At 45.9% G+C, this 26,524-nt stretch overlaps 1 protein-coding gene across 1 annotated transcript in view; it reads right to left on the bottom strand.

The window, feature by feature from the left end:
• Positions 1-402: 402 nt before the first annotated feature.
• The window catches only part of LOC147668301 (solute carrier family 22 member 7-like), a 66,723-nt gene continuing 40,601 nt past the window's right edge, over positions 403-26,524 (bottom strand). The window contains exons 2-3 of the mRNA XM_086948622.1: positions 1,753-1,959; positions 403-487 (exon numbers count right to left, since the gene is read on the bottom strand). Of these exons, the coding sequence (XP_086804748.1) occupies positions 427-487; positions 1,753-1,959 (268 nt within the window). The 3' untranslated portion in view covers positions 403-426. The remainder of the gene's footprint in view (positions 488-1,752; positions 1,960-26,524) is intronic.

Here is a 26,524-nt window from a genome sequence, read left to right as displayed (position 1 = left end):
TGAAATCACCATCTTTGCCTCAGGTGCCTTGCCAGACCACACCCAGTGCTGAGGAACGGAGTTTGCAGCTTAGTAACAGAAGAAAGATTATAGGCGTCCACTCAATCACTCCCCACCTAAATAAAGTTCTATCCAAAGGCAAACTGATCCTTCAAGAATGTAATTTAGTCTCTGTTAAACTAAGCAATTCAAAGGGACAGTGAAGTGGAGAATGGTGCCTCACAAAATCTATAAGAACAATAACAAGGAATCAATATAGCACCTCAATAGAAGGCGTCACTTAGAGGTTTACTAAAATGTTACATCTCAAAGTGGTTGGATAGTTTGCAATCTGTGCTCCTTAGAGTATTCTGTCCTGAGATCGGTGTGACTCCTTGGTGTCCATCTCAGCCACAAACACACTCCTGCAGTGCACCAACAGTGCTGTTAGAATTTGTGCGAACGAACATCTTCATTGGGATCCACGGTGGGACATATGGTTTCAGACCTGGTGAAAATACAAATATTCTGTATAGGTTATATTTAAAACTCACAAGAAATGTTTCTCTCATCACCATTTAACAGTCATTGGCTTGTTGATAAGTCACTGTCTAGTAACCCTTTCAAATCAACGTCTAACAAACCATGTCATAACTCTGGGGGGGTTCCTCACTTTTTGTAGTGATAAAACAACTTCTGCAAAGAAGAGTTGTGATCCTACCTGGCCAAACACATGTTCCTTTTATCTTTACTCTGAATGGAGGAAGTACCCAATTTACATTACAATCTGTGTCAGCATTGCATGCAGACAAATTTAAATCACTCATACAGTGTGAGCTCAGTACGTTCTTGTTATGGAGGAGAGGACGGTCTATATGGGACCACAGAGAAGTAATGGGTCATGCAGCATACCTGCCACAAGCTACAAATATTCTCCTCTACTCTTTCCTACCCCTTGTGTATCCTATTGCTGTAAACTACAACCTATTTATAAAATTAGGAGTGTGGAATGTGTGAGGCAAGTTCCCTGGGAGCATTATTGACTGCTATTCCATTGAACATTAACGCTTTGATATGACATGCCCTCAAACAGCCAGGAGTGAAGAAAAAGCAACATAGTTTATAATAAAGGTAAAGAAATACAAGAACAATTACTAGAAGAATAAATAAATAATAGATGAGCAATCCCCAGGTTACACATCAAACAAGAGTCTGATGAAAGAAAGCAGAAAGAAGAGAAGTGAATGTGGTTATTCAAGGTGAGAAGAAATCAAGGGTTGGTTATTATGAAGACTAATAAGTTAATATCCTTTCTGTAGAGGTGGACTCACATCTCTCCCCACCTCAAAGCCCTACTCTGGCCCCCGGCAGCAAATGATGCCAGTACAAACTACTCGCCCATGAATACAAAGCCATTCACAACAAGGGTCCAGACTACCTCAACCATGAGGTGAACGTCCACAAACCTACAGGCAAACTTCACTGCTCATCCCTCTTCTTGGCCCATACACCCCCACATTCACGGAAGCAGGGGTCTGTCTGTGCCTTTTCGCACCTAGTGGCCAAGTCCTAAAACAGCCTCTGTATGTCCCCACCCTACAGGAGTTCAAGAATGACCTGAAGACCCGGCTCTTCGACTAACTATCTCAGTACAGCATCGCCCGGCACCTTGATACCCTCAGGGGTGATAAGCAGTGCTTTGCAAATCCTATTTGATATGATTTGATTTATGATGATGGTTACCCTACTGATCTCTATCCAGACATCGCTTACCGTGTCTCTTCAATATCCTTTATTGTATCAGGCAGCTCGACGTTGAGAGTCTCAGGAAGTAAAAAAGCGACCAAGCCGCAGACAATGGCTACCGAGCAGTAGATCACTTGTGGCAGAACCTTCCATACTTCATCCAACAACAGGATCAGTGGAGCCAGGGCCACCCCGATGCGGGAAAGAAATAAGTTGCACCCGATGCCATTTTGCCTGAAAGTTCAATGTGAAAACAGACTTGAAGCCTTAGAGAACCATGTACAGACTGGGACAGTTCACATCATACTTGTGTTCAGTAGCACAGTGAATGTACTTCAGACATTATCTCTTCCTCATTTCTATTTGAATTATGTTTGTTTTTTGCTACAGAACCACTAACCAAACCTTGTGCTAAAAAAAGGAAGAATTATCAGCCTGATTCATGTACATGCCGTTTTGCGTGTCCCTAATAGCGAATAATAGCGACTCGCAATTGAGGAAACGCAAAACGGCATTCATGTACTTTTCGGGGAAAAAATAGCGACTCGCACGCGGGCGCTAAAGCCGTTAGCGACCTACAAAAAACGCAGAATAATCGCAATTTCCGGCCACCAGCGATCGGGATTGCGACACGCAATCCCGATCGCACAGGATTGCGACTCGCAATCCCGTGCGATCGGGATTGCGAGTCGCATTCTCGCGGGATCCGGAAATACGGGAAGACGCATTCCGAGCACCGTGATGACATCACAACCAGGAAGCAGCCAAATCCCACCCCCAAACACCACAGTGACGCTACCATACGAGTGAAGACGACGGAAAGCTGACGCTAAACCTCCGTAAGCGACTCTCGACCCGGGCGAAATAGCGACCGCCATGTCCGACGAACCTGAACCTCAGCCTGGCCCCAGCAACAGCGCTGGCCGCAAGCGCAAATTAAAGTTCTCCGAGCAGGAGCTGGAGAACCTAATAGAGGGGGTGGTGGCCAAACACGACCAGCTCTTTGGTGCCAACTCCAAGAGGGTCCCAGAACAGGAGAAGCGGAGGATCTGGGTGGGGATTGCCTCCAGCGTCAACTCTGTGGGCGTTGCGGACAGGTCGTTGGGGGAGCTGAAAAAGCGCTGGTACGACCTCCGAGGGCGTGCAAAGGAGAAGGTGGCGGCGCGCCTTGGTGAGGCATCAGGCACTGGAGGTGGTGGACCGACTGTCCCACCCAACACCCCACTGGAGGACCAGGTAGAGGACACCTTGGAGAGGGAGGCGTGTGTTGGCGTGACCACTCTGGACTCCTCCCGCCCCACACAAGACACCCAAGGTAAGTGGCATGCGACTGCGACCCTGTCCCCTATGACCGTCCCTGACCAAATAGGCTCACTCATTGGCCCTTAATCATGCCTATGTTGTGCATCAGGAAATGCCCTGAGGCATTGTGGGAGACGTAGTATGTCCACAATGTAGTAGTACCACAATGCGGCCAGAAAGGTTCCTAAGTGCGCACATCCACAGCCATCCAGGGAATGTCACCCAGCATGCATGTAACATCTGCACGTCTGACAGTCACATGCACCTAATGAGTATCCACTTACCCTCACAGGTGCGGATGATAGCAGTGACAGTGAGAGGCTGGTGATCAACGAGGAGGCCCAGGAGGAGGAATCCCTACCCGCTACCCAGCCACCAGCCCCTGCCGCAGCGCCAACAGCAGCAGCCAGGCCCCCCACCTTACCTGCTGCAAAATCTGCAGGCCCACCGGCTGCCAAGGCCAGGCCCCCCACCTTACCTGCTGCAAAATCTGCAGGCCCACCGGCTGCCAAGGCCAGGCCCCCCACCAATGTGCCTCCAGTGCCTGCCGCACCTGCTACACCAGGTGCTACAACACCTGCAGCTCGTCCTACACGATCTGGGCCAGCCACATCCGCCACACAGCGGCGCAACAGCAGGAGGGGCAATGGGCATCTCTATGCCTGCATGAGCGTGGAGCGGCGAATGCTCCGTCTACACCACCGCCAGTCGCAGCAGCAAGGAGCCATCCACCTCCAGCTGCAGAAGATCGGCCGCAATGTGGCGGGAGTCGGCGAGCGGGTGGACCGCATGACGGCGGCCATGGACGCATGACGGCGGCAATGGAGGCCAATACTGCAGCGCTGGGGAAGCAGCGCAGTGTTGCACGCAGGCGCCACCACCAGCTGGTGAGCCAGCTGTCGACCTATAGTCGATCAAATTATGTGGCAGCAAATGCCACCACCCAGCTGTCGCGGCGCTCTATGACCCAGCAGCACCAACTGGTCCAGTGCTGTGAGGAGATTACCCGGGTGCTGGAGCACTTGACCACCGCCGTGATCCCACTGCTTGCACCTGTCCTACCGGCCATCGTAGGGGGAGATGATGCGAGTGAGGCTGCCTCCAGCGTGAGCAGCAACTCTGCCACGCAGGCCCCCCCACCTAGGCGCAGCACCAGGGCTACGCCTGCTCCAGCTGCCCAGGATGAGGAAGAGCCTCACAGGTGCCTGGGAAATGTGCGCCGGAAGCACCAATGACATTGTGTCAGGGACACAGGCGCAGGCTGATGCTAAGCCTGCCATGAACCTTTCAATGTAGTATGCTGGAATACTGGATTTTGTAAATAGTTGGTACCATGAGCCTTTTATATTGTGACTGAAACAAATACATTTATTTTGCTGCACACATTCGCCTTGTGTAATCATTACATTCTGCATGCTATTGTGATATGTGGGGTGGGGGAAGGGGGTGGGCTAGAAACTGTTCACTGTGATGTGGTTGCGACGTCTGTGGCCTTCAGCTGGGTTCTCCCCGCGTGCATGGTGCGCATGTGCTGGTGGCCGGTCGTCCCCCTCAGATTCACTGCCTGAGATGTCAACTGGTATCCGGCGCTTGGTTGCGATGTTATGAAGCATTGCACAGACAGCCACAATGCGGCAGCACGCTGCAGGACTGTAATACATGGCCCCACCTGTCTTGTGCAGTATACGGAACCTGCTCTTGAGCAGGCCAAATGTCCTTTCAATACAGTTCCTTGTCCGGATGTGCGCAACATTGTATCGCCGTTGCTGAGGTGTGGCAGGGTTGAGGTAAGGGGTCAGGAGGTATTCCCGTAGGGCGTAGCCACTGTCACCTGAATGAGAGGAGCAGATGTTGATTGCCTGTGCAGCGCAGTTACTTCATAGCAATGTGACATTGTCGACAAAGTGTACTTACCAAGTAGGTGTCCTTCCCCAAACTCTCACCTGATCAGTCGTGTGTGGAGTCCGCTGTGCCTGAAGATAAAGGAGTCATGGGTACTCCCTGGGTACTGGGCCACAATGTCAGTGATGATGGTCTTGGCATTGCAGACCATCTGTATGTTGAGGGAGTGGTAGGACTTCCTGTTGCGGTACATATACTCCGTGCCAGCTGGTAGGCAGATGGCGACGTGGGTACAGTCTATGCAGCCGAGGACATGGGGAAAATGGGCAACATTATAAAATTGTAGTTTAGTGAGGTCCAATTCCTGTTGGCTCGTGGGGAATGTGATGTGCCGGTGGAACTGGCTGAGCATGGCGTCAACAAAAGTGTGGAGGCAGCGTGACATGGTGGGCTGGGATATCCCCCCAGCAGCGGCTGCTATGCCCTGGAATCTGCCGGAGGCCAGGAGGTGCAGGCTGCACAATACCTGCACATGTGTGGGCACAGAATTGTTTCGCCTTGTTGGGTGCTGCATGATGGGGTCGAGTTCTTGTATCAGCCAGGTGATCATTTCCCCATTCAGCCTGTATTTTGCATAAATCTGTTCTCTGGTTTGGCCCAGCAAGGTGACCCGCTGCCGGTAAATCCTTGCCTGCCTCATGCGTCTCCTCCGTGCTGCTCGCTGTAGCCTTCGCCGACTCACCACCATGTACATCCCAGGCATTGTGGAACGCCTAATGCTGCTGCTGAATGTCCTTATGTGTGATTGGTCAGGCCTGGACCTGTTGGTGATTGGCTAACAGTTTTTCAAATTTGGCTTCATCATGGCTTTTATGGTTACCACCTGCTTTGAGTTGTCCTTAAATTGCGCCGCGCAAACGTGCGATTTTACGCTTTTTCGCTAATGTATTTCTTTCATGAATGCCGATTGCGACAATATTGCATTTCGCTAATCATTTCGCAGATTCCGTGGTTGGTCGCTATTTCCGTGTCGCTAATGCTCGACTTCCCGGAGTCTGCGACTATTACTGCGTAATCGCTATTCCAATCGCTATTATTTTTTAGCGATTTCGCTATTTCGTACTTGAATGCCGATTCCGTGTTTTGCACCCGCAATTGCGTTGTCGCAGCCATTGCGGGCGCTATTTCGCTCCATGAATCGGGCGGTATATGTGTTTTGCTTCCATCCAGGTTGAATCGCATACATTGACTTTGTAGTAGTGAATTAGAGTGATGAATGCAAATAAACAAAGTTCGTCCTACCACTCCTGCCTTTTTAACCCATTACTCATTTAATCTACTTTAACATGCACATTTTTCTGCACTATCAATTTTACTTATCTTATTGCTCCTTTTTAGTTTAATACATCTTATTCTTTTTTGGTTTGACTCTTGGCAAATACAGTGTATATATATCATGCCATACATTAGTATTTGAAAAATAACAATCCTGTTTTTTTTTATAACATATATTGGCTTTCTTTATTGCACATGTAATAAAGTCCAGTAAGGATCTTCTTTTATTCCCATTTGCCTCCAGATTATGCAAAGTCCTTTTTGGCAGTTTTATCACCAAAAGCTATTTTCATTATGGTTGTACTTGTTTTGTTCTATGAGAACAAAACAAGGCTCAGAAGAAAATCTTAACTTTGCTAGCCATAGTTTAGAGCAACGTATCAGAATAATTCAAACATCATTTTTAATATTTAAAAGTCTGTGGTGAAGTTGAACTTCTATTAAATATTTCGGAAAAATGACTTTTAGAAAATTCGACTTCATTTGCACGTACATCCAGTACCAATATACTGATAAAAAAGAAATCTACTTGACATTCTCCTCTGCTTGAGACATTCAACGACTCAAACACTGCTTGCATATGATTCAAACCTGGATGTCCTGCACCTACCTGAAGCTCACCCATTAATGACATCATTCCTGTTAGTTACCTAGAACATTAATCAATATATTGTGCAAACCTGGTGCAATGAACCTTGATGGATTAGAACTTTCACTGAATGTCACATCACTTTAATTCACCCTGGAGACCAAACTCATCCTCTAGGAACACATAGCCCAAACCACAAAGATGGCCTTGTCCCAGTTTTCTCCACTAGTGAAAGCAAAACCATTTCTTCCAGCAAGCAACCTCAGAAATGCTGTTCAAGCCCTTGCACTCTTGCATCTGGATGATGGTAATGTCCTACTCCAGACTCCATACTGTCATCTATCAAGGGTGCCCTGCATGCTGCCGCTAGCAGTTGGCCCTGCCAGTGCGACCCCTTAATAATGTATGAAACATGTTCCTAGAGTAGAGCCAGTGACTTAGGCCTTTTAGCCTAAGTCACTGGCTCTACTCTAGGAACATGTTTCTGACACTTATAGCCCAGGAAGTGCAGTTGGAGAGGATTCATGAACTTAATTAACTTTAACAGGACTAGGGTGAAGCCTGCCTATTCACAGTTCGGCGTAAAGGGAGTCCTGAGTAACAGAAGCCTTTTGTTTCTCAGTATCTCTATAGATAGCTTGGCACTAGCCAGTAGGAGGGGGAGTTGGTCCTTGAACCTGGTTAGCATGGCTGAGGAGAAGGGGACTGTTTACTTCCTTAAACACACCTCTAGCTGGCAAGGGACCAGTGTCCTAGTGCAGAAAGGTGCTGTCATCTTGGATTGGCCTCAGAATAATGAACAGTGTAATAGTTTGCAATAAGGCAAATAGGACGTGCTGAAAAAGTGGGAAGGTTTGCCCTTGGGAACCTTTTCCTCATTGGTGATGGAGTGTCCAGGAGTCACCACTACCCATTGGCAATTTACTCCTACAATGTGGCACCTCACCCAAATCAAAGTAAGTTCAAAAGAATAGGTAAACAAATCTAAATTATAATTTAAGATCATTCAGCCATTTGCCCATTCCCTCATTCTTAACAGATGTTAGTTTTGTAGCACAGTCATTATTGCTGAATAATGGAGGTTCCCACACTGTTTTGGGGCATTATTTTTTTCTCTGGTACAGTGCTGATTGTGATGAAGTGACTGGGAAAAAAGACGTTTTTAAAGAACAAGGAACCCAAAAAGGGGGCCTTTGGACCATGGGTCATATCTTTATTAAAAGGAACAAGGGTCCTAAGGAGTTGCAATAGAGAAGTAGATGAAAATATAGACCACAATAAGTACTATATTTTAGCTTCCAAGCCCAGCCGGGCGAGGAATATTTTATTTTAGAGATAACAAGAGATTAGTTGACCTGAAGGGGGTCACATGAGAACATTTAGATAGGGCACAATCCTGTACCTATCCCAAGAACATAGAAAAACCATAGAATAAGAAAAAGGTAAGTAAAGAAAGATGTTTAACAGGCAAGTAAAAATTTCTTTGGAGCCAATAGTAGCTTGCGAATTAATAATCAATTCCGCAAGTCTCAACATACAGTGTATACAGATTAATATGTGCAATAAGTTCCATGCAACACTGTTTTAAAGCCTCAACGTTTCGATCCTTAAGGCTCCTAATGAACCGGGATCATCATCAGGACTGTTTTAAATCACTGCCGGTTTACAATACGAACGACTGCCAAGTCCGTGAGAGGCTTGGTTGGACGTGGGACTGCAGTGGGGCTGTTGCTGTTTCGTCAGGAAACCTCACGGGTCCAGAATCAGGGTCGTGAGGTCACGATTCTTCCTTCGTGGGGGGTTATCAACCGGAGGGTTGAGTTTACTCCTTGGGTTTTCAGGTCTGGGAGCATGGTGCTTGCTTCATAATGGAAGTGGCGGTGGGTGGGAGGCAGGAACACGAGGGTCTTCTCCCTTTTTAAATTGGCGGAGTGAGTTGGCTCCTTGTATTTTAAGGTCCGCAAGCTCGATGCTTTCTTCACAATGGAAGCGGCGGTGGGTGGGAGGAAGAAACACAATGGTCTTCTCCCTCTGCTGTGGCAGCGCGAGTCCGCTGGGAAAAAAGACAGCAGCATGACCTGCAAAGGAGCCCATTTTTGTATTGCACTGAGGATGCCAGTGTAGGCTCTAGTTTTACCAATGATGCTCAGCTTTCACAATCCCTCTTCATGAGTCATGATCTGGCTTTTTAAATCTAGTTAGCTCTTTCCCACCACTTTATGATGTATTGCATTTCAAGTGGACCTCTTGAGCTTGACTAGCACCACCTAATTCACCAGGAAACCTCTGGACATTAGCAGATGAACTTGGGCTACTGATTATTATCATTAAAATAAAGTTCACATGACCCATCTGAGCATTAGACGAGAATAATGGGATTTTGTTTACAAGATGATGCCATTATTGTGATCTTTCCATGCAATCACTCCATAATAAGAAGCAGAAGTTATTTGGTGATGTGCATGCTTACAACATCTGTCATGTTTTGATTCTTAGAAGGAATGCATGTCATAGTAAATGTGTCTTTCCTATCAGTACTGCACACCTTGATAGATGGTTTAATTCTGTGGTTTTGTTCGTCAAAAACATTGAGGGCCTCATTTATGAGGCCTTGTGTCCGTTTTGCGCTTCCGATGCGTCACTTTTTGTGACGCATCGGCGGCGTAAAACATGCCTCCTGTTGTGCACTATTTGCAAAGTGACGCATCTAGGTAGATGCGTAACTTTGTAAACCCCAGCGCCACATTATACCTGCGTCAGGTATAATGTATGCAGGGGGGGAGTTCCCCCGCAAAAAGCCTCGTAGAAGTGACGCAGTAAAACTGCATCACTTCTAGGACACCATTGCATCGATATCTTGCGCCTGCCTCACAGCAGGCGTAAGACTGACGCAGGCCCTTTCACATGGGGCTTGCCCCTTGTGAAAGGACACATTGCTGGAGTTGCGTCACTTTTGTGACACACTCCAGCACTTGTGTGCTTACAGATACGTTAGAAATCCTGTCGTATATGTAACTCCTTGCAACATGATGCGTCATATATTAAATATGATGCATCCAGTAAGTCGTAAGGAGGGCGCACGGAGAAGTGACGCATCGCTGCTTTTACGCAGTGATGCGTTATTTCTCATACATGAGGCCCTGAATTTTCTTCTAAAAATCCTTCGTTGAAACGACGCAAATTTAATTTTCCTTTATGCTTTATATGGCAAATTTACTTACCTTAGTGTTTGCGCTCTGAGTGGACTATCGACATAGATCAATTTACATGACCGTAAATCTACACTGGCACATTTGCTGTTTCCCTTTATATTAATTTTACTACTTTTGGCTACTCATCATTTCCAAGTGTAAAGTTACTAAGAAGTGTAGACTTACATGTTTCCACCCATTCCGTTCACAGTGCACAGTCTGCAAAAAACATCAAATGCAACCGTACAGCTACCACACTACTAGTACTTTCAGAACAGTATTTTACATTCAACATGTTTGGCAGAGATATCTGCAACAAGCATTTACAATGCAATAGGTCTGGCATTTTTTTAGAGTTAGAGCTATTGGCGTTGCAATGTGAATGTTTTATACAGTGTCTAGTATCCATATGTTTACTGCCAATATGTTAGATGTGGAATTGTGTTAGTTTAACCCCTTGGCCGCAACGGTAATTCTGCCGCGGCACTAGGGGGAGGGGGGGCCGCGCTGCGCCGCCATGCTCGTGACGGAACCACTCCGTCACGAGCCACGGTGCACTGTGCTTGTGACGGAATGGTTCCGTCACGGCCCCGCCCGCCTAATACAACCCTCAGCGCAGGCGCGAAACCAGCGCCGCGCAGGCGCGGCGGCCAGGCCGTGACGGAACCATTCCGTCACCAGCACAGCACCACCATGGCTCGTGACTGAATGGTTCCGTCACAAGCATGCAAGGGGTTAAGGAGTAGTCTATGTGGATAGGTGAAAAGTGACAAAAAGCCATCTAAATTCATTGCTTAAGACCAAATTGAATGGGAGATTGTTTGGTACTGTTAGAAAACAGGGGACCTTTGTGAGGTTGAACTTAGGTGCTGCGCAGACAGTTCTGTATTGGGTCGAGACATTATTTGAGCTACTTAAAGTTGAGAGATTGAATGTTGAGATGAAGTTGTAGATCGAGAGTACTGATGGATCCGGATGACTATGTTGAAAACTATCGATTGGAAAGGTTTCACGTAGAGAAAATTGAGGTTCTCATATGGTTAAACTTGTAGCAGTTAGTGAGTTAAGAGGTGACAGATTCGCAGAAGCTTATGTGTGCTCCAAGGTGTTCATTTAAAGATTGATTGTCTACTGTTAGTAGTGTACAACTGTTTTTGTTGCTGACAAGGAGTAAGGTATCATCTACTGGGGGCGCCTATATTGGGTACCTATATGGAATATAACAGATGGGTACCTCTAAGGTCAATCATCGTGATGTCCTAGTTTGGAAATCCACGATTCTTTTCAATACCACAATTAATGGCATATTCTCTAGCCCAGTGGATGAAGCTATGTCCCAAAATCCAAAGTCGAACCAAGGTGCAGTATGGAGATGTCAGTCACAAGGGAAGTGCTTAAGAGAATGAATACGCTTCAGAAAGAATATGGACATACAAAAGTAAAGGAACAAAAAAGGAGGGAGGCTAAAACATAAATGTAATTGGTACATTTATGACAGTTAGAAAAGTAGGTTAGGTTATGACCAACTCCTGTTTGTATGATGCACAGTTAATTGTTAAACAGGGGAAGGTTTTCTATTGGGTGATTTTCAAATTGAGCTATGGACCTGTGAGACCCTTGGGAGAGGCATTAACCTGCTTGTGCAGGCTCTGGAGAGAAGCTGATGATGGTGGGCTTGTTTGGCTCTCTCAAGAGATTTTGAGAAAGGAAAAAAAGGGAAACAGTACAAACAACAGAGATCATGAAACTATAGGGTTGCTCCGAAAAGAGCAGATTTTGTGAACAGTGTTCAGCAACTATAATTGTTTTTGTTTTCCAACATTCTTAATTATTTTTGCACTTTAAAACGTTTTTAATAGGGTAGGACAAAATCATGCAACTTGGCGTGGGAAACAAACACTAACAGCATCTTTAAAAACAAAAAAAGGAGAAACATTTGAAAAAAACTGTTGAGGACTACAGTCTTGGGGGACACTTGTGATCTTGGACAAGCTTCTCATGGGTGAACCCGCTTGTCTCTGATGAAAAAAATTATCTGCTTACATAAGCAGAAAAAAAAGTGATCTATTAAGATAAGCAGGGCTATTGTCTGCTACTGCATTTACTACCTGTGCAGGCACAGATTCTCCTGGAGCAAATGATGTGGAAGCCCCTGAAGAGATGTTTAGCTCCACAGAATGAGCCACATCTGTCTGAGCAAGGCTTCATGGATGCAGAGATCTGGGGTGCCTCCACATGCCTGTTGTACTCATACTATACTGCTTCTTTCTGTTCACTGGGCTGAACTCCTTCTTGCAACAATTTAGAGATGACATACTTTGAAAATATTGTCTTGTCACCTGTCCCCATTTCAAAGAAGTGCCACACCAAGGATTCCTTGGGAGTCTGGGGGGCTGAGCTGGTGCAGCTGCCACTGGTTCCTCATCAGCCTCTGATGAGGACATCTTTGTGTTGGTAGATAAACATGAAAGGAGAGCAAGCAAAATTGTCTACCCACATCAAAATCTAATAGGGAAATAAAGCAAAATATATGCAATCTTTTATTTCTAAATAAAGACATCCATATGAACCAATCACAATTCTTTCTTGAGGCGTGGTTCTTCTCCCATGAGCATCGCACAAGATCACAAAAAATATATATATATATTTCATGGAACAATTCATAAGCAATTTTTTCTAGCTAATCAATATCTCAAATTACTTAATTTGTTCACAATTACAAAAAGGCGCTGTTATTAACCTAATTCCAAATTCATGATCTTGTGATTACGAGAGCTTAAAATAAAGTACAGCACACTCGGAGTCCACACAGGAGATTGTGTGTTCAACTCCCACGAGCAATTTGTGTGATTGTAAAAATATTATTGCTTTATATAGACAATGGAACAAACCATAATCAATTATACTAATATAAGCAACATCTCTAATCTGTTACTTTGTTCACAAATACAGGAAGCAATGTTCTTAACATAATCCAAAATGTACGATCTCACGAGAGGGTCACAAGTGTCAACGCAGGGGAATGTGTGTTTACTCCTGCGAGCATTTTATGAGAGTCACAACATAAAAAAAAAAAAAATGAGTATACAACCATATTTTAATGACACTTGTATTACAGATTAACAATAAATACTAACTAAGCATATGAAAAAGAACTCTAAATAGTAGATTAAAACAAAATGTAGAACTCTAGTCAGCAATCAGTCACTTAAAAAAACAGATGTACGTGTCGGACCGCGGCAGGGGGATTTGCTGGACTCTCTGTCCTACAACTCACCAGGAACCAACGAGCGTGCCACAGCCCCTCCCTCCAGAGCTACATCAACGCCTCGCACCTCCCGCTCCGGGGGATATGCGTCGGACCGTGGCAGGGGGATTTGCTGGACTCTCTGTCCCACAACTCACCAGGGAACAATGAGTGTGCCACAGCCTCTCCCTCCAGCACTACATCAACGCCTCGCGCCTCCCGCTCTGCTGGACGCGTGAGGGGGTGCGCCAGGCAATGCCCGGGCAAGGGAGGGCCGTCTGTGGCCGTGAGGGGCCTGAAGAGGCCGGGCTGGGCCACCCCTCTAACCTCTGCAATTGGTAAGCGAAAACAACCGAGTAATGGGGTGCAGGAGGGCAAAAAGGCAAAAGTGCCTAGACAGTCAGAATCTATAATGTCATACTTGACGTCTGCTGTGGGAGTTTTAAGTAAAGAAATCGCAAACGCTGAGAAGGAATTGGGCTTGGATACCCTCATAACTGTTTGTGAAGACACTGACATTAGTCCCATCTCGGCGCCTATCGTGCCATTAGATCCTGATGTGGTAATAACAAATCTAAAGGGTGTGGCTAAGCCTAGTAGTGGGATAATAGAAACTACAGAAAAAGCCCATGAGGAGGATGAAGAGCCCTCTGAACCTATAGTACAACACAAATTGGGGAAACGCACAAACATTAAGAAATGTACGAAGCGTCCAAAACTTGCATCTGTTTTACAATCAAGTGACTGTAATATTTCCCAAAAACTGGGCGAACTGGTGGAAGAAATGTTTACATCTTGTTTGGAACCAGCTTTAGTGGGTATAGCCAAGGACATTGTAGACACTTTTAATTCTTGTGTTGCAGGTCTCTTAAAGAAATGTAATCAAATAGATCAGTTTATTAAAGAGTATAGAGGTCATAAAGCTCTGGATAGACAGGCGCAGCAAATTTGCACTATCAATCAAGGGGAAAAGGAGCGGCATCAGGGTAGTCTAGGCTCACCCCTGATTCAGGACCCTTCTTGTACTTTAGTGAGAAATAGGGATAGGGGTGCCACTGGTAAGATTCCCCGGACAAACCAATGGGAGCCCTAACACAGCTAGTACCTATGGGGTAGGGTCTAGCGACATTATAAGTAAAAAAATAACTGCAAGACATACGGGTAGTTCTATTAGACAGGAGAAATCTGGCTATAGCAACTTGGATCTGCCACCTGATGCAGCCCCCTTAGTCGCAGTATTTATAGGGCTTCCTCCTTTAGGTGAAAATGTGGCTGAATCTACTCATGACCTTTTAAGGTAGTCTAAAAATTGGTGTATGCAATATAGCAGTTGGGGTCTGGATATATCATCTACCATTATCATGGCTAGAAGGGTAGGATGGATAGGTCGCCAACCGAAATGTATCGCAGGAGACTGCGTGGTCGTTAACTTTAACAGACATGATGTGGCGGACAGATTGTTTTGGGATGCCTCTGAGATAGATACCACGGGTATTAGACCAGTACCGTTGGGATTTTCTACCCTCCAGTAATTGGACAATTAAAGGCCCATGTTAGTCCTCCATTTGTTCCTACCCAGAGAAGGCCCTCACTGGTACCCAAAGCTCTGACTGTTAACCCGCAATTCAAAATAGTAGAAAATCCCCCACGTACTGTAGAAATTGCCACAGCATTTCCATCTCCTATGTATAACCCTATAAACTCACGTAGTACCGACATATCTTTATATAATCATTTTGCTCCCTTGTTAAATCTGGAGGATAATGATTGACTACAGGATAATGTTCAGCATTTAGAAGAGCGACCCCCTTACCTAACCAAGTAACAGCTTGCAAAATCCTAAATTGGCATATTGCAGGAATTAGGTCTAAAAGAAAGGATAACATCTGGTTGGATTATCTAAAACAATTTGATAGCATTGCCCTGCAGGAAACATGGGATACATCTGATAATTGCTGTCTGGACGGCTTTACAAGTTTTGTTGTTCCCGCTATTTCAGGGATGGTGGGCAGAGCAAAAGGAAGGCTAATCTCCCTGTCCTTGTTGAAACTGAAAGGATCCCTAACAATGCTGGAGACAGGTTCCAGTAATTTTTTAATTGTTGAATGGCTTTTGACAAATTTGGCTAATATTTTAGTGATTAATTTTCATAATGCAAAGGAGAGCGTGTTTATTAATCAACACTTAGTCTCTCTGGATTGTTTTTTGTCGGAATATAAGTCAAAGCATAACACTGTATTCAATATTATCTTTATGGGTGATTTTAATATTCATTTGTGTAGTTGGGATTGCCAAATAGATGATCACCAGGGACCTCCCTGGGCTGTGGTCCCCCATGTTGAACACAGTAGGCAGGGAGAGGCCCTGGAGGAACTCCTGGCTGATATGAATCTTTTTGAACCAGGGGTTAGCAAGGGGGAGACGAGGACTGCTACATTTAATGGGGCAGAGACAGGTACTGTCATTGATTATATTTTTATGTCCTCTTTTGTGTTATCTAGGGTTGTATTATATAAAGCTGTAATCTCTGTGTTCAGTGACCATAACCCGGTTACCTTGGAGGTAGATCTAGGAGAAGCCACTGGATCCAGCGATACTGTGACAGAGGAGGTTAGGCATTTGATTGTCAAAGATCAAGGCAGGAGGCTTAACTGGTCTAAGGTGGTCCCTGAAGCTTTTTTTGAGGACTTCTTTAGTGAGGCCAATTCGAACCTGGCTATCTGCCTGGACAGTTTTGCCCCGAGTTTGGAGGTAATTGGCGCATATGTGTCTATCTGTAGCCAGATTGCTTTTGACCTTCGAGTTAAAACTAGAAAAAGATCTGCTCAGTTAGAAAAATAGTTTGATAGTAATTGTTCTAAAGTGCATGGTGCCCTACTTAAAGCATTGAAACAAAGACCTAGAAATAAGGAGCTAGTAGACACTTTGAGGAGGCAGTATAAAATGGCTATTGAGATGCGCAAAAAAGAGATAAAAGATGAGGGGTGGAATAATCTCCTTTCAATTGAAGTTCTGCGCGATAGCAGTAAATTCTGGGCTACTATCAATCATCCGTTTTTCTCGGGGGAAAAGAACACAACCCTAGATTGTGTTATCCTGGATGAAAAGTGGCTGGCACATTTCATAGAGATTTACAAGAACGAGGGCCTTGCTTCACCAGAAGAAGATAACATTTTTAATCAGCCTATTGTTCCCATTATTTTGGAAGCGGTTGAAGTAGAAAGGGCAATTCGGGAGAAAATACAGCCCCAGGCCCGGATGGGGTCTCGGCAGACCACTACGGTCACTTGCCCTTAATTTTGGGCAAAGATCCTAACTAATGTCTTCAATGCTTCAAGCCTAAATGGGTTTCCCGCCTCCTGGTCAACATCGGTCATCATTCCGGTTTTTAAAAAGGGACTGAGAGGGGACCCCTCGTGCTATAGACCAATCTCCCTGATAGACTCAGCGGTTAAGATCCTGGGGAGAGTTATCTTGGGTAAGCTCAGGGATTGGCTAGATAGCAGGGAGGTCCTCTCAAATTTCCAATATGGTTTTAGGGAAAAGAGAAGTACCCTGGACCAATGTCTTAATTTACAGCTCTTGATTAGTAAATACACAGTAGCCACGGAGGGGTCCCTCTATATGGGTTTTATCGACCTCTACTCAGCTTTTGATTTGGTTAATCGAGCTACACTTTGGTCAATTTTATTGGATATTGGGATTGACCCGCCCCTGGTCAATTTTTTAGCTGTTTTACTTAGGGATCTACTAGCGACAGTCAGGGTCACAAGGGAGAGTAGATGCACAAGTCACTTTAGTTCCAAGAGGGGTTTCAGGCAAGGATGCATCCTGGCCCCCCTCTTGTTTAGCTTATATATTAACGCTCTGGAGGGGTCCCTGGGGGGTGCATTCTTGGATGTTCCGCATGTAGGAGAATTAGTGATTCCGGTTCTCCTTTACGCGGATGACGTGGTGCTACTGGCACATACTGGTCTTGGTCTTCAGAGATTGTTGGTCTCCTTTGGGGACTTCATGGAGTCATAAGACCTGAAAGTGAATACTAAGAAATCACACGTTATGGCAGTGAGGAAACATCGTAGGAATCCTAAGATAAAAACCTTTTTCTGTAAGGAAGTTGAGTAATCAAGGGTGCCAGTTTTTACATATTTAGGGATACTCTTTGATGAAAGAGGGTCCTGGGGCCCTCAACAGAATCTTAAAAGTAATGGTTTAGCCCGATCAGTTGCAGCACTTATGGGGTTTGCCAAACGGCTGGGGGCGAGACCTTTTGAGGCACTCCTGCAAATTTATAAATCTAAATGCCTCGCTATAGCTATATATGGCTCCTCTATGTGGGGCTATAAAGCGCAGGAGAAGATACAAATTGGGGAAAATATGTTTCTAAGAGCTCTTTTTGCGGTGCCCCAGTCCACCCCAACTTTCTCAGTACACACAGAATTAGGGTTAGGATAGGTCACAGACCACAGTTGAAAGTTGCTCCTTTGAGGGGTAAGACTAAGCATGGGTGAATTCTGCAAATTCGCGGTTCGTAAATTTGCGTATTCATGAATTCGCAATCCGCAAAATCTGCGAACTTTCGCAAATTTGCGGATTTTTTTGTGTTTGCAAGGATTTCTGCCAGTTTGCGAGTGTTTTTTACCAGTTCGCAAACGCGAACTTACTTGTTGGGTCGCAACGGTCGCGACCATGTTGTTTCTACGTCTGGTTCATCACAGCACCCTCTGCTTCACCACTGCCACCCTCTGTCTCACCCATGCCACCCTCTGGTACATCACTGCCACCCTCTGGTTCATCACTGTAGATTATGGGGGGAAAAGCACACCTGCCCTGCACTGACATGAATGAATTAGGGGTTGATTAATGTGTCATTGAATTTGAACTTCCAGTCTGGCACCTGCTTCCTTATCTGTAATTGCTTTCTGTTGCAGTGTAATTTTTTTTAACAGGACCTTTGTGGCATACTTGCAGCTAATCTCTGAGCCTGCTGTGAGGGTCAGAGCAGGGTCATAGAATAGTTGCAAGTAGGCAACTGAACTCTGGAGGGGCCCCTCAGGAAGCACTACAGGGAATGGTTACTAATGATGAGTTTGAACTTTTGCACCTGCTGAGTGCTTTCAGTTTTGCATAAATCGTTTTTCTGCAATTTCGCGAGGCGCGAATTTGCGCGAGATCGAATTTGGAAACCGCAAATTCGTGCGAATATGCGATTAGTTTTTTTGCGGTGTGTTAGTTCGCAAGGTTTTTTGCGTTTTAGCGAGCCGCTTGTAGCGCAACGGCATGAAGTTACCCTCACGGTCGTGGCCATCTTGTTTGCAAGACGTATTTACGTTTCTGGGCGCTATGTGTAATCTCGCAAAGTGTGCGGCTCGCTAGTACAAGTTCGCGTGTGATCGCGAGGGAAATCTCGCTCAAACTTACCCACGCGGTCGTGAACGGGCGTGGCCATCTTGTTTCTCATTCATTCCTATGGTTCTGGGCATGCTTTCTGTATCCTCTGTCAATCTCTGCCATCCTTCGCTTGTTTGAAGTTTTTTTTGATCTATTTTACTTATTATCTATTCCTCTATTTTTCTAGCTCTATATTTTTGTGTTTTCTGCAACTTTTGAACTACTTTATTAAACTCTTTTCTTTTCTTCTTCCCTATTCTATTTCTTATGTATTATTTACCTTCCTTTCTGCCCAGACCATGGTAAAGGGAGCCGGGAAGCAGCCTGAGAAGGGGAAGGGTCCCGCACCCCGTGCCCGGCTCCCGTGCGGGCGTTTGTGGGGGGAGCAAGTCACAGCCCGGGAGATGGCCGCACTAGTGTTTTATGTCCAGGATCCGGGAGCGCCGGAAGCGGTGGGAGAAGGTGTGCCGGGCCATGTATCAACACTTCCGGGTCCGGCACACCTACAACCAGGCCACCCACCGTTTGACGGATCTCCTAGACCGGGAACGCGACTTGGTCGATGTTGGACTTGGCCCTTCTGGCAGGTTCACCCCTAAACTTTTTGCTTTGTGTTTGTGACCCAGTGGTAGTGATTTCTGGTCTTTGCGCACTTTAGCACTGTGGCGCAGTAAAGTGTGTGCGCCCTCCGAGTGCATGGAGTAAGGTTGGCCTGCCCTCCCTTAGGAATGCATGGGGAATGTCTGTGTCCCTGGTAGTTCCTGATGCGTGAGGTGTGCATGCTCGAGTTTGGTATGTGCGAACTTGTGTGATTGAATGCTTCGCATTGATGTATGCGGCGTGTATGTGTCTAGTGTGGAAGTGCCACTTCCAGACATGGCTGTGCATGTGCTGTAAAGGTGCTGGAGCGTGATTGGCTGGAGCTGGCTGGCAAGCCTGGCTCCAGGAAGTCTGGATGGGTCTGCCCAGGAGTGAGTGGAGAGATCAGCATAAGTGATGTGAGGGAGGGCTGCACCTGGTTCCTGAATGGGGCTGGGCTTTCCCCACACAATGCTGGCTCCGCCCCCTGTGGTTTGTCTAATGACCCTAGCCTCCCTAGTGAATGAAAGGGGTGGTTGAGCCATCAAGGGTACTCCAAAACCAGCTGCGACTGGTTTCTCCCCCACCCTGCACCTACAGACAAAAGATTGTACAGTTTAAGAAGGGGCTGTGTCCCCATGAATGAAGGTTCTCTTCCAGGATCCTGAGGGGGCTGCTGCTGTTGCTGGGCAGTAGGACCGCCACTTGGATTGTCTCCCTGCCTGGAGATCCAGTGAGCTGGCTCTGTGCCCAGCCTTGCCCCCCCTGCCACCTGAAGAACTTTGCTGGACTGTTTGTTCCCCTCAAGCGCTGGGAGAGCTTAATTTGTCCTGCTAGTGCCTGGGAGTGCTATACTTTCACCCCCAGCGCTGGAAGCGCTTTTCCTTCACCTCTAGCTCTGGGAGCGCTGTGGATTGTCCTTTACCAAAACAGGGTCTGGGCTCACTGGCAATAAGGACAAGCCTCACCATCAATTAACTATAAACCAAAAACAGTACCAGTATTGCCTAACTAATTGAACTTGGACCAAGGATGATCACTCGAATCGCTGACTGAAACAGTGACTCTCGGAGAAAAGTTTTGTCCGAAATAAATCAAATGACTTTAATTATTTTTACATCATATGCATCATATCAATGAGCAATTTTTTGTTTTTTAGATAAACATTTAGATAACTCCACAAAAGTATGTCAAACAACAGAATGAAACGGGTAAAAAAGACACTTTGAAGACAAATTGACAACTTGCATTCAACATTCATACGGGACAACACACTGATATATATACACATATAAACATTCGAAAATTCTATTTACAACATGATTTTTGAAAAGCATAGCATTGGAAAAAACAACTAAAGAGTTTTCATGTGTTTAAGAGTAAATTGAAAATTCCTAATGCTGGGTAGAGAAGGTCTACGCGTTTCGATGACCCCTTGTTGTGGGGAAATCTCGTCAGGACCAAGCGCCTTTTTGTTGCTGAGTTCTCTTTTGAAAGTAAGAATAGTGTTGCGCGTGGCGCGCTCTCAATAAGTCTTGTTCTCATCAATTAGTGATGGAAGTGGAGATATGTAGTTGAAGCGTGGAGACGGGGCTGTTTCCCGGATTCGCACGGTGAAACGCCTTTTTGGATTGATTGATTCCTGTTAGATTGTAGTATGATGAGTATATCTGGGGGTCCACGCTCTTCGGTCTCTGTCAATGAATGCAGTTACCGGCACCATCCAGTCGGTAACTGCATTCATTGACAGAGACCGAAGAGCATGGACCCCCAGATATACTCATCATACTACAATCTAACAGGAATCAATCAATCCAAAAAGGCGTTTCACCGTGCGAATCCGGGAAACAGCCCCGTCTCCACGCTTCAACTACATATCTCCACTTCCATCACTAATTGATGAGAACAAGACTTATTGAGAGCGCGCCACGCGCAACACTATTCTTACTTTCAAAAGAGAACTCAGCAACAAAAAGGCGCTTGGTCCTGACGAGATTTCCCCACAACAAGGGGTCATCGAAACGCGTAGACCTTCTCTACCCAGCATTAGGAATTTTCGATTTACTCTTAAACACATGAAAACTCTTTAGTTGTTTTTTCCAATGCTATGCTTTTCAAAAATCATGTTGTAAATAGAATTTTCGAATGTTTATATGTGTATATATATCAGTGTGTTGTCCCGTATGAATGTTGAATGCAAGTTGTCAATTTGTCTTCAAAGTGTCTTTTTTACCCGTTTCATTCTGTTGTTTGACATACTTTTGTGGAGTTATCTAAATGTTTATCTAAAAAACAAAAAATTGCTCATTGATATGATGCATATGATGTAAAAATAATTAAAGTCATTTGATTTATTTCGGACAAAACTTTTCTCCGAGAGTCACTGTTTCAGTCAGCGATTCGAGTGATCATCCTTGGTCCAAGTTCAATTAGTTAGGCAATACTGGTACTGTTTTTGGTTTATAGTGGATTGTCCTTTAGCGCTTGGGAGCGCTTTATCTGTCTCAACTAGCGCTTGGGAGCGCTTTATTTGCGAAAGCCGGTGCCCACCCGGTCTTGTCTGCGTGTTGTGGCCACTTGGGCGCGCGGGAGCCCACTCCGCTAATTTGCCGCTTAGTGCCCATTTTCGTCTGAAACACGGGTGCTCACCCCGCTTTAATTGTCCCTTTAAACCGGGAGCCTACCCCGGATTGCCACCGTCAAAGAGAGCATCCCCCTGGGCCGCCGCTCTGCCCACGGCGACCCGGAAGCAGCTAGCTGGCCGCGTGGCCGGCCAATAGCAGCGCGGCCCTGGGAGAAGGGGCCGGAAGTCCCGCCCCCGCAGCCCGAGAGAGAAAGCAGCCGAGGAGGCTGGGCCGCGCATGCCCCCGGAGCTGCACCGCCGGAAGAGACGGGAAGTAGAGCGTGGCTCCCATGAGGTGAGGAGAGCCCCGCATCCGCCGACAAGCCGCCCAGTACAGAAGAAACGGGGCTCCCGTGTGAAGAGGAGAGCCCCGTATGTGCAGTCAGGAGAGCCCCAGCAACCCGACCGGTGAGTGGGGCCCTTGTGTGCACTTTAAGGGAGGAGGGCGTCGGGGCACATTGCCGGTGCCCGCCCCTCCCGCCTGTGCTATCTTGAGCTGAGGCTCCACATTGGCCCCCATTGTCTTCACAGCTGCCCAGCACTTCGTGGGCAGCTGCCACGTTTAGGCCCCTGACTCTGGATACAACAAGGCCAGTTGGCCTAGGGACTGTCGCAGGTGGTGACTAAATGTGAGTTCTGCGAAATTGTATTTTCCTTCCTTACACCGCTGAATGTAGGTTCTGCATCATGTGTTGTCCTTCCTTACACCGCTAAATGTAGGTTCTGCATCATGTGTTTTCCTTCCCTACACCTCTGAATGTGTTGGGATGCATCATGTGTAATGTGCCTATGCCCCTACTTGTATTGTGATACTTAGGTGGGTGTTCTTGCTAGTACAGGTGGTGCTAGTGAGGTCCTGGTTCCCTGCGTGCCATGTTCCTAAGGTGGTTAGGGTTGCGTAGGTGGTACTTAACCTTTACCAGTAGTTACTGGTTGTGTGCTTTATGTTCTATTTTTCTGCTACAGTGATTTATATTCCATGTTCTAAGTGCTAATTCTACGAAGTGCTAAGTGCTAAAAGTGCTATTCCTGACAGTGGTCCAGGTGGCCCTGCCTTGTACATATCCCCTGTAAATTCTGTCTGTGCCTGTTGGCACATTGTAAAGTGTGTGTTTTATCTGATGTGTTTTGGTATAATACAAAGGCTATTTTTACATATAACCTTGTGTGGAGTTTCCTTTGTGGTGGGCCTTGGGTGTTATTGCTGGGGTGCGTGCGCAAATACTTAACTCACATAGCCTTCAAGTTTAGCCTTGCTGCTCGCTCCACGTTACCTAGAGGGTGAGCAGGGGTTATCTTGGCGTGTAACTCCCTTGCCCTGACTTAGGAGTGGTGGTCTCTGACTGACTTTGGCGCAAGCCCTGCCAAGCCAGGGATCCCATTTCTAACAGTCGACCTGCTCGGCCTCGAGATCCCCGGGCTTGGTGAGTAGTAGTAGCTATTGCATCACTACTCTGTTTTCTCCTGCTCTGTGTGTTATTCTATTGCAAATTTTTGTTTTTTACCAAGAGCAATAATGCTGCCGATTACATTGTAGGTAAATTTAATTATATTTCAAAATCTTCTGGGCATTTCAGGTGCATTGCTCTCCTTCTCAGTAGCGTTGCTACTATGCTTATTTGTTTTCGATTTTGTGTTCATTTCATTGGCCTGAGAAATTATGTATGAGTGTAGTTTAAAGAACTGCGTGATGCTAGACACTAAGGGTCGATTTTCAATTACCGGCACATCCCTGCAAAGTAGCAGGGTTGCACCAGTAATTGTGCGCAACGCCACCACCACCCATGGTGTGTCGTATTTACAATGCGACGCACCATGGGCCCAAAACGTCACCGAAGCGTTACGCATCTGTGCCGTAAAGGCAGCGCATTGCTGGAGTTGTGTCGCAATGATGGCGCAGCTCCAGCAATGCTATGGGGTGCCCTATCTCCCCAATGCTGTGTCAAGCCGTACGTCTGCTTCAAGCAGGCGCAGGGTTTGAGTCACGCATCATTGTCCTAAAAGTGAAAGATTGAAATACTGTAGATTTCCCTCAGCCACTTTTAGGATGCGTTCCTGCGCAGGAACGGCCTCCCTTGCGCCGGAACGCCCCCTGATGGCGCAGGGCTTTACAACGTGATGCATCTCCCATATGCGTCACGTTGTTAATATACGCCGCACAATGGCGCCTCTTTTGTTCTGCCGCTGCATCACAACAGTTACGCAACAATGGAGCAAAAGAGCCGCAAGAGGCTTGTAAATCTGCCCCTACAGACTCAAGTCCAGTCCTTCCTTTGTACACCTGGCAATAAGAAGAAATAGTGGTGGTGGATTGATAGTTTGAGTATTTTAATGACTGGTTAATGTAGTAGGAACCTTTTTAGTGTTGTCGCTGATCTGAAATCACAATGGAGTTTGTCTGTCACTGCGCGTGCTGCGTACTGCTGCCTGCCAGTCCTAGGCAAACCTTTTTAGTAGTTTGTTTAGTGAGTTGCATAACTTTCCAAGTCGACGGTCCGCAAACCAAGCAATCCTAATATAGTGGAAGACCACATGAGATAGGTCAATATATCCCGTGGAATAGTTGTCTATTTGCTATTTCGCCAAAATATTTTGTTATTGTTCTTTTGAAATGTTTGATTTGGTTGACAACAATCATCCATGTTTTCGGGTCTTTCTTTCTTTCATGTTGTACCCTCCTCCTCTGTCCTCTTGCCCCCCAGGGGCAAGAGGACAGAGGAGGAGGGGTTATCGGCTGCTGCTGCTGTTCAAGGCCAGGATCGGTCAGGCGAGGGCTCCTTTGCTGGCCCCGGTAAGTGTTAATTTTAATATAGAGTTGTCAGGAACTAGCAAGGCGCCTACCTAAACTGTTAAACTACATCTCCCAGAAGTCCTGGTAGTGGGAGTGGCGCTATAAAAGGAGGGGAGGGACCACCTGACATTGCTCGTGATTTTGTACTGTTGGTGTTCATGGAGAATCGGAGTCCGTTGGTTTGAGCTGCACTTCATGTTCTTGTTCCTGATATATTACAGAGCTGCTTCTAGGCTGAAATACTGAGGCGAGAGAGAGAGCTCGCTACATTGTTACTTTAATGAACTGCAGTTAAGAAGCAGCTGGCGTCACTGTTACAAACAGAGAGAGCGGAGCTCGATACTTTGTTACTTTAATGAACTGCAGTTAAGAAGCGGCTGGAGTCACTGTTACAAGCAGAGAGAGCGGAGCTCGATACTTTGTTACTTTAATGAACTGCAGTTAAGAAGCGGCTGGAGTCACTGTTACAAGCAGAGAGAGCGGAGCTCGATACTTTGTTACTTTAATGAACTGCAGTTAAGAAGCGGCTGGAGTCACTGTTACAAGCAGAGAGAGCGGAGCAAAGACGCATTCATAGAGAGGATTATTTACAGAGAACTCTGAGCTGACAAACTCTACCGGAGAGGAAACAGAGACAGTGAGTAGAAGCGGAGTTGTGTTACTAACATTTCCCAATAGTCAAAGACAGCGCGTGGGGTTTAATGCGTGTCTTGTGAATTGCATTATAAGGTTATAGATTCTTTTTTTTGTGTGGGACAGAGCCTTTGGTTTTATTGAACTGGCACGGCTGTGCAGTTTTACCTGGATTAAGGACAGCGGTAGAGCGGAGCGTAGTGGGAGGTCATTCCTACACGCTACCGTTCAGAAGAAGGTCACTAGTGTCCTGTTCTTTTTAGTGTCAAAGCGGAAGGTAGTGGGGCCCTACACCTTGCCGTATTTGGAGAGGAAAATAGAATTGGAATCTTGTGGAAACAAATTAAGAGAGCGGAGGACAGTGGTTGTATGCTACGTCTTACCGTTTCTACTTTGGAGATATTTCTGTGTGCCTTTATAACAAGAACTTTTCGGATTCACACTTCTTATTGATCTACACTTGGGGAATGCAGTGTGTCATGGAAGCAGCATAAGCATACCAATATATACAAGGAGGGGTATGTTCTACCAAGATTCCAACAAATACTAGGTGGAGTTCTTTTCTGTTGTCAGAGTATAACCTGTTTTCTTGTGTTCTTTAGGACTTAGATGTACTGATACCTGTGAACTAAATACAAGGGAAAGGAGGAGAATACCTCACTCACAAAGGTGAACATGGTTGTCCTTTTAGCGAGAATGAAATGAGAGTAGGTTGAGTAGTGAATAACGTTAACCTGTGTGTTTCCTTTTCTTGTCTTTCAGCTGTCCCTTCCCTGCAGCCCCCTTCCGTCCCCTCCTTGTTCTATTTTTTCCCTCGCCCTATCCCTCGAACACACTGTGCTTTTTCATCAGTGTGTTGGTGTGGTCGGGAGGTGGAGCCCTATGTGCTACAATCGGATCCTGCAGCGTGGAGCCTGACAAGAGTACCTATTTTTTCCTAGCGTTCCTCATTCGATTTTTTCTAAATCGTCTTTGATCTTCTTGTAGACTGTATCTAAATTCTTATCCTGCCTCTACTATGACTCCCTGTGGTATTACTAGAGTATTCTTATTAGTCTGTCTGTGTTGCTAACTAAGATTGCACATTTGGAAAAAGGTGTTAAACTAAACTCCCATTCTAGTCAGCAATAGCTCTATGCACTGAGTGCAGTCCTCTGGGATTGTCCATAATGTCTTTTCAAGTCTTCTAAATGTTTATGCTTTGACAATTACCAACAATAAAAAGGTGAATGACCACCAAGAAAGAATAAGATACTACTTTACTTTTGGTTTGGAT

The sequence above is a fragment of the Lissotriton vulgaris genome, unplaced genomic scaffold (genome assembly GCF_964263255.1).
Source record: "Lissotriton vulgaris unplaced genomic scaffold, aLisVul1.2 SCAFFOLD_3069, whole genome shotgun sequence".
NCBI classification, from domain to species: Eukaryota; Metazoa; Chordata; class Amphibia; order Caudata; family Salamandridae; genus Lissotriton; species Lissotriton vulgaris.
Note: the sequence above shows the minus strand (reverse complement) of the source record. Positions and strands in the feature narration are given on the sequence as shown.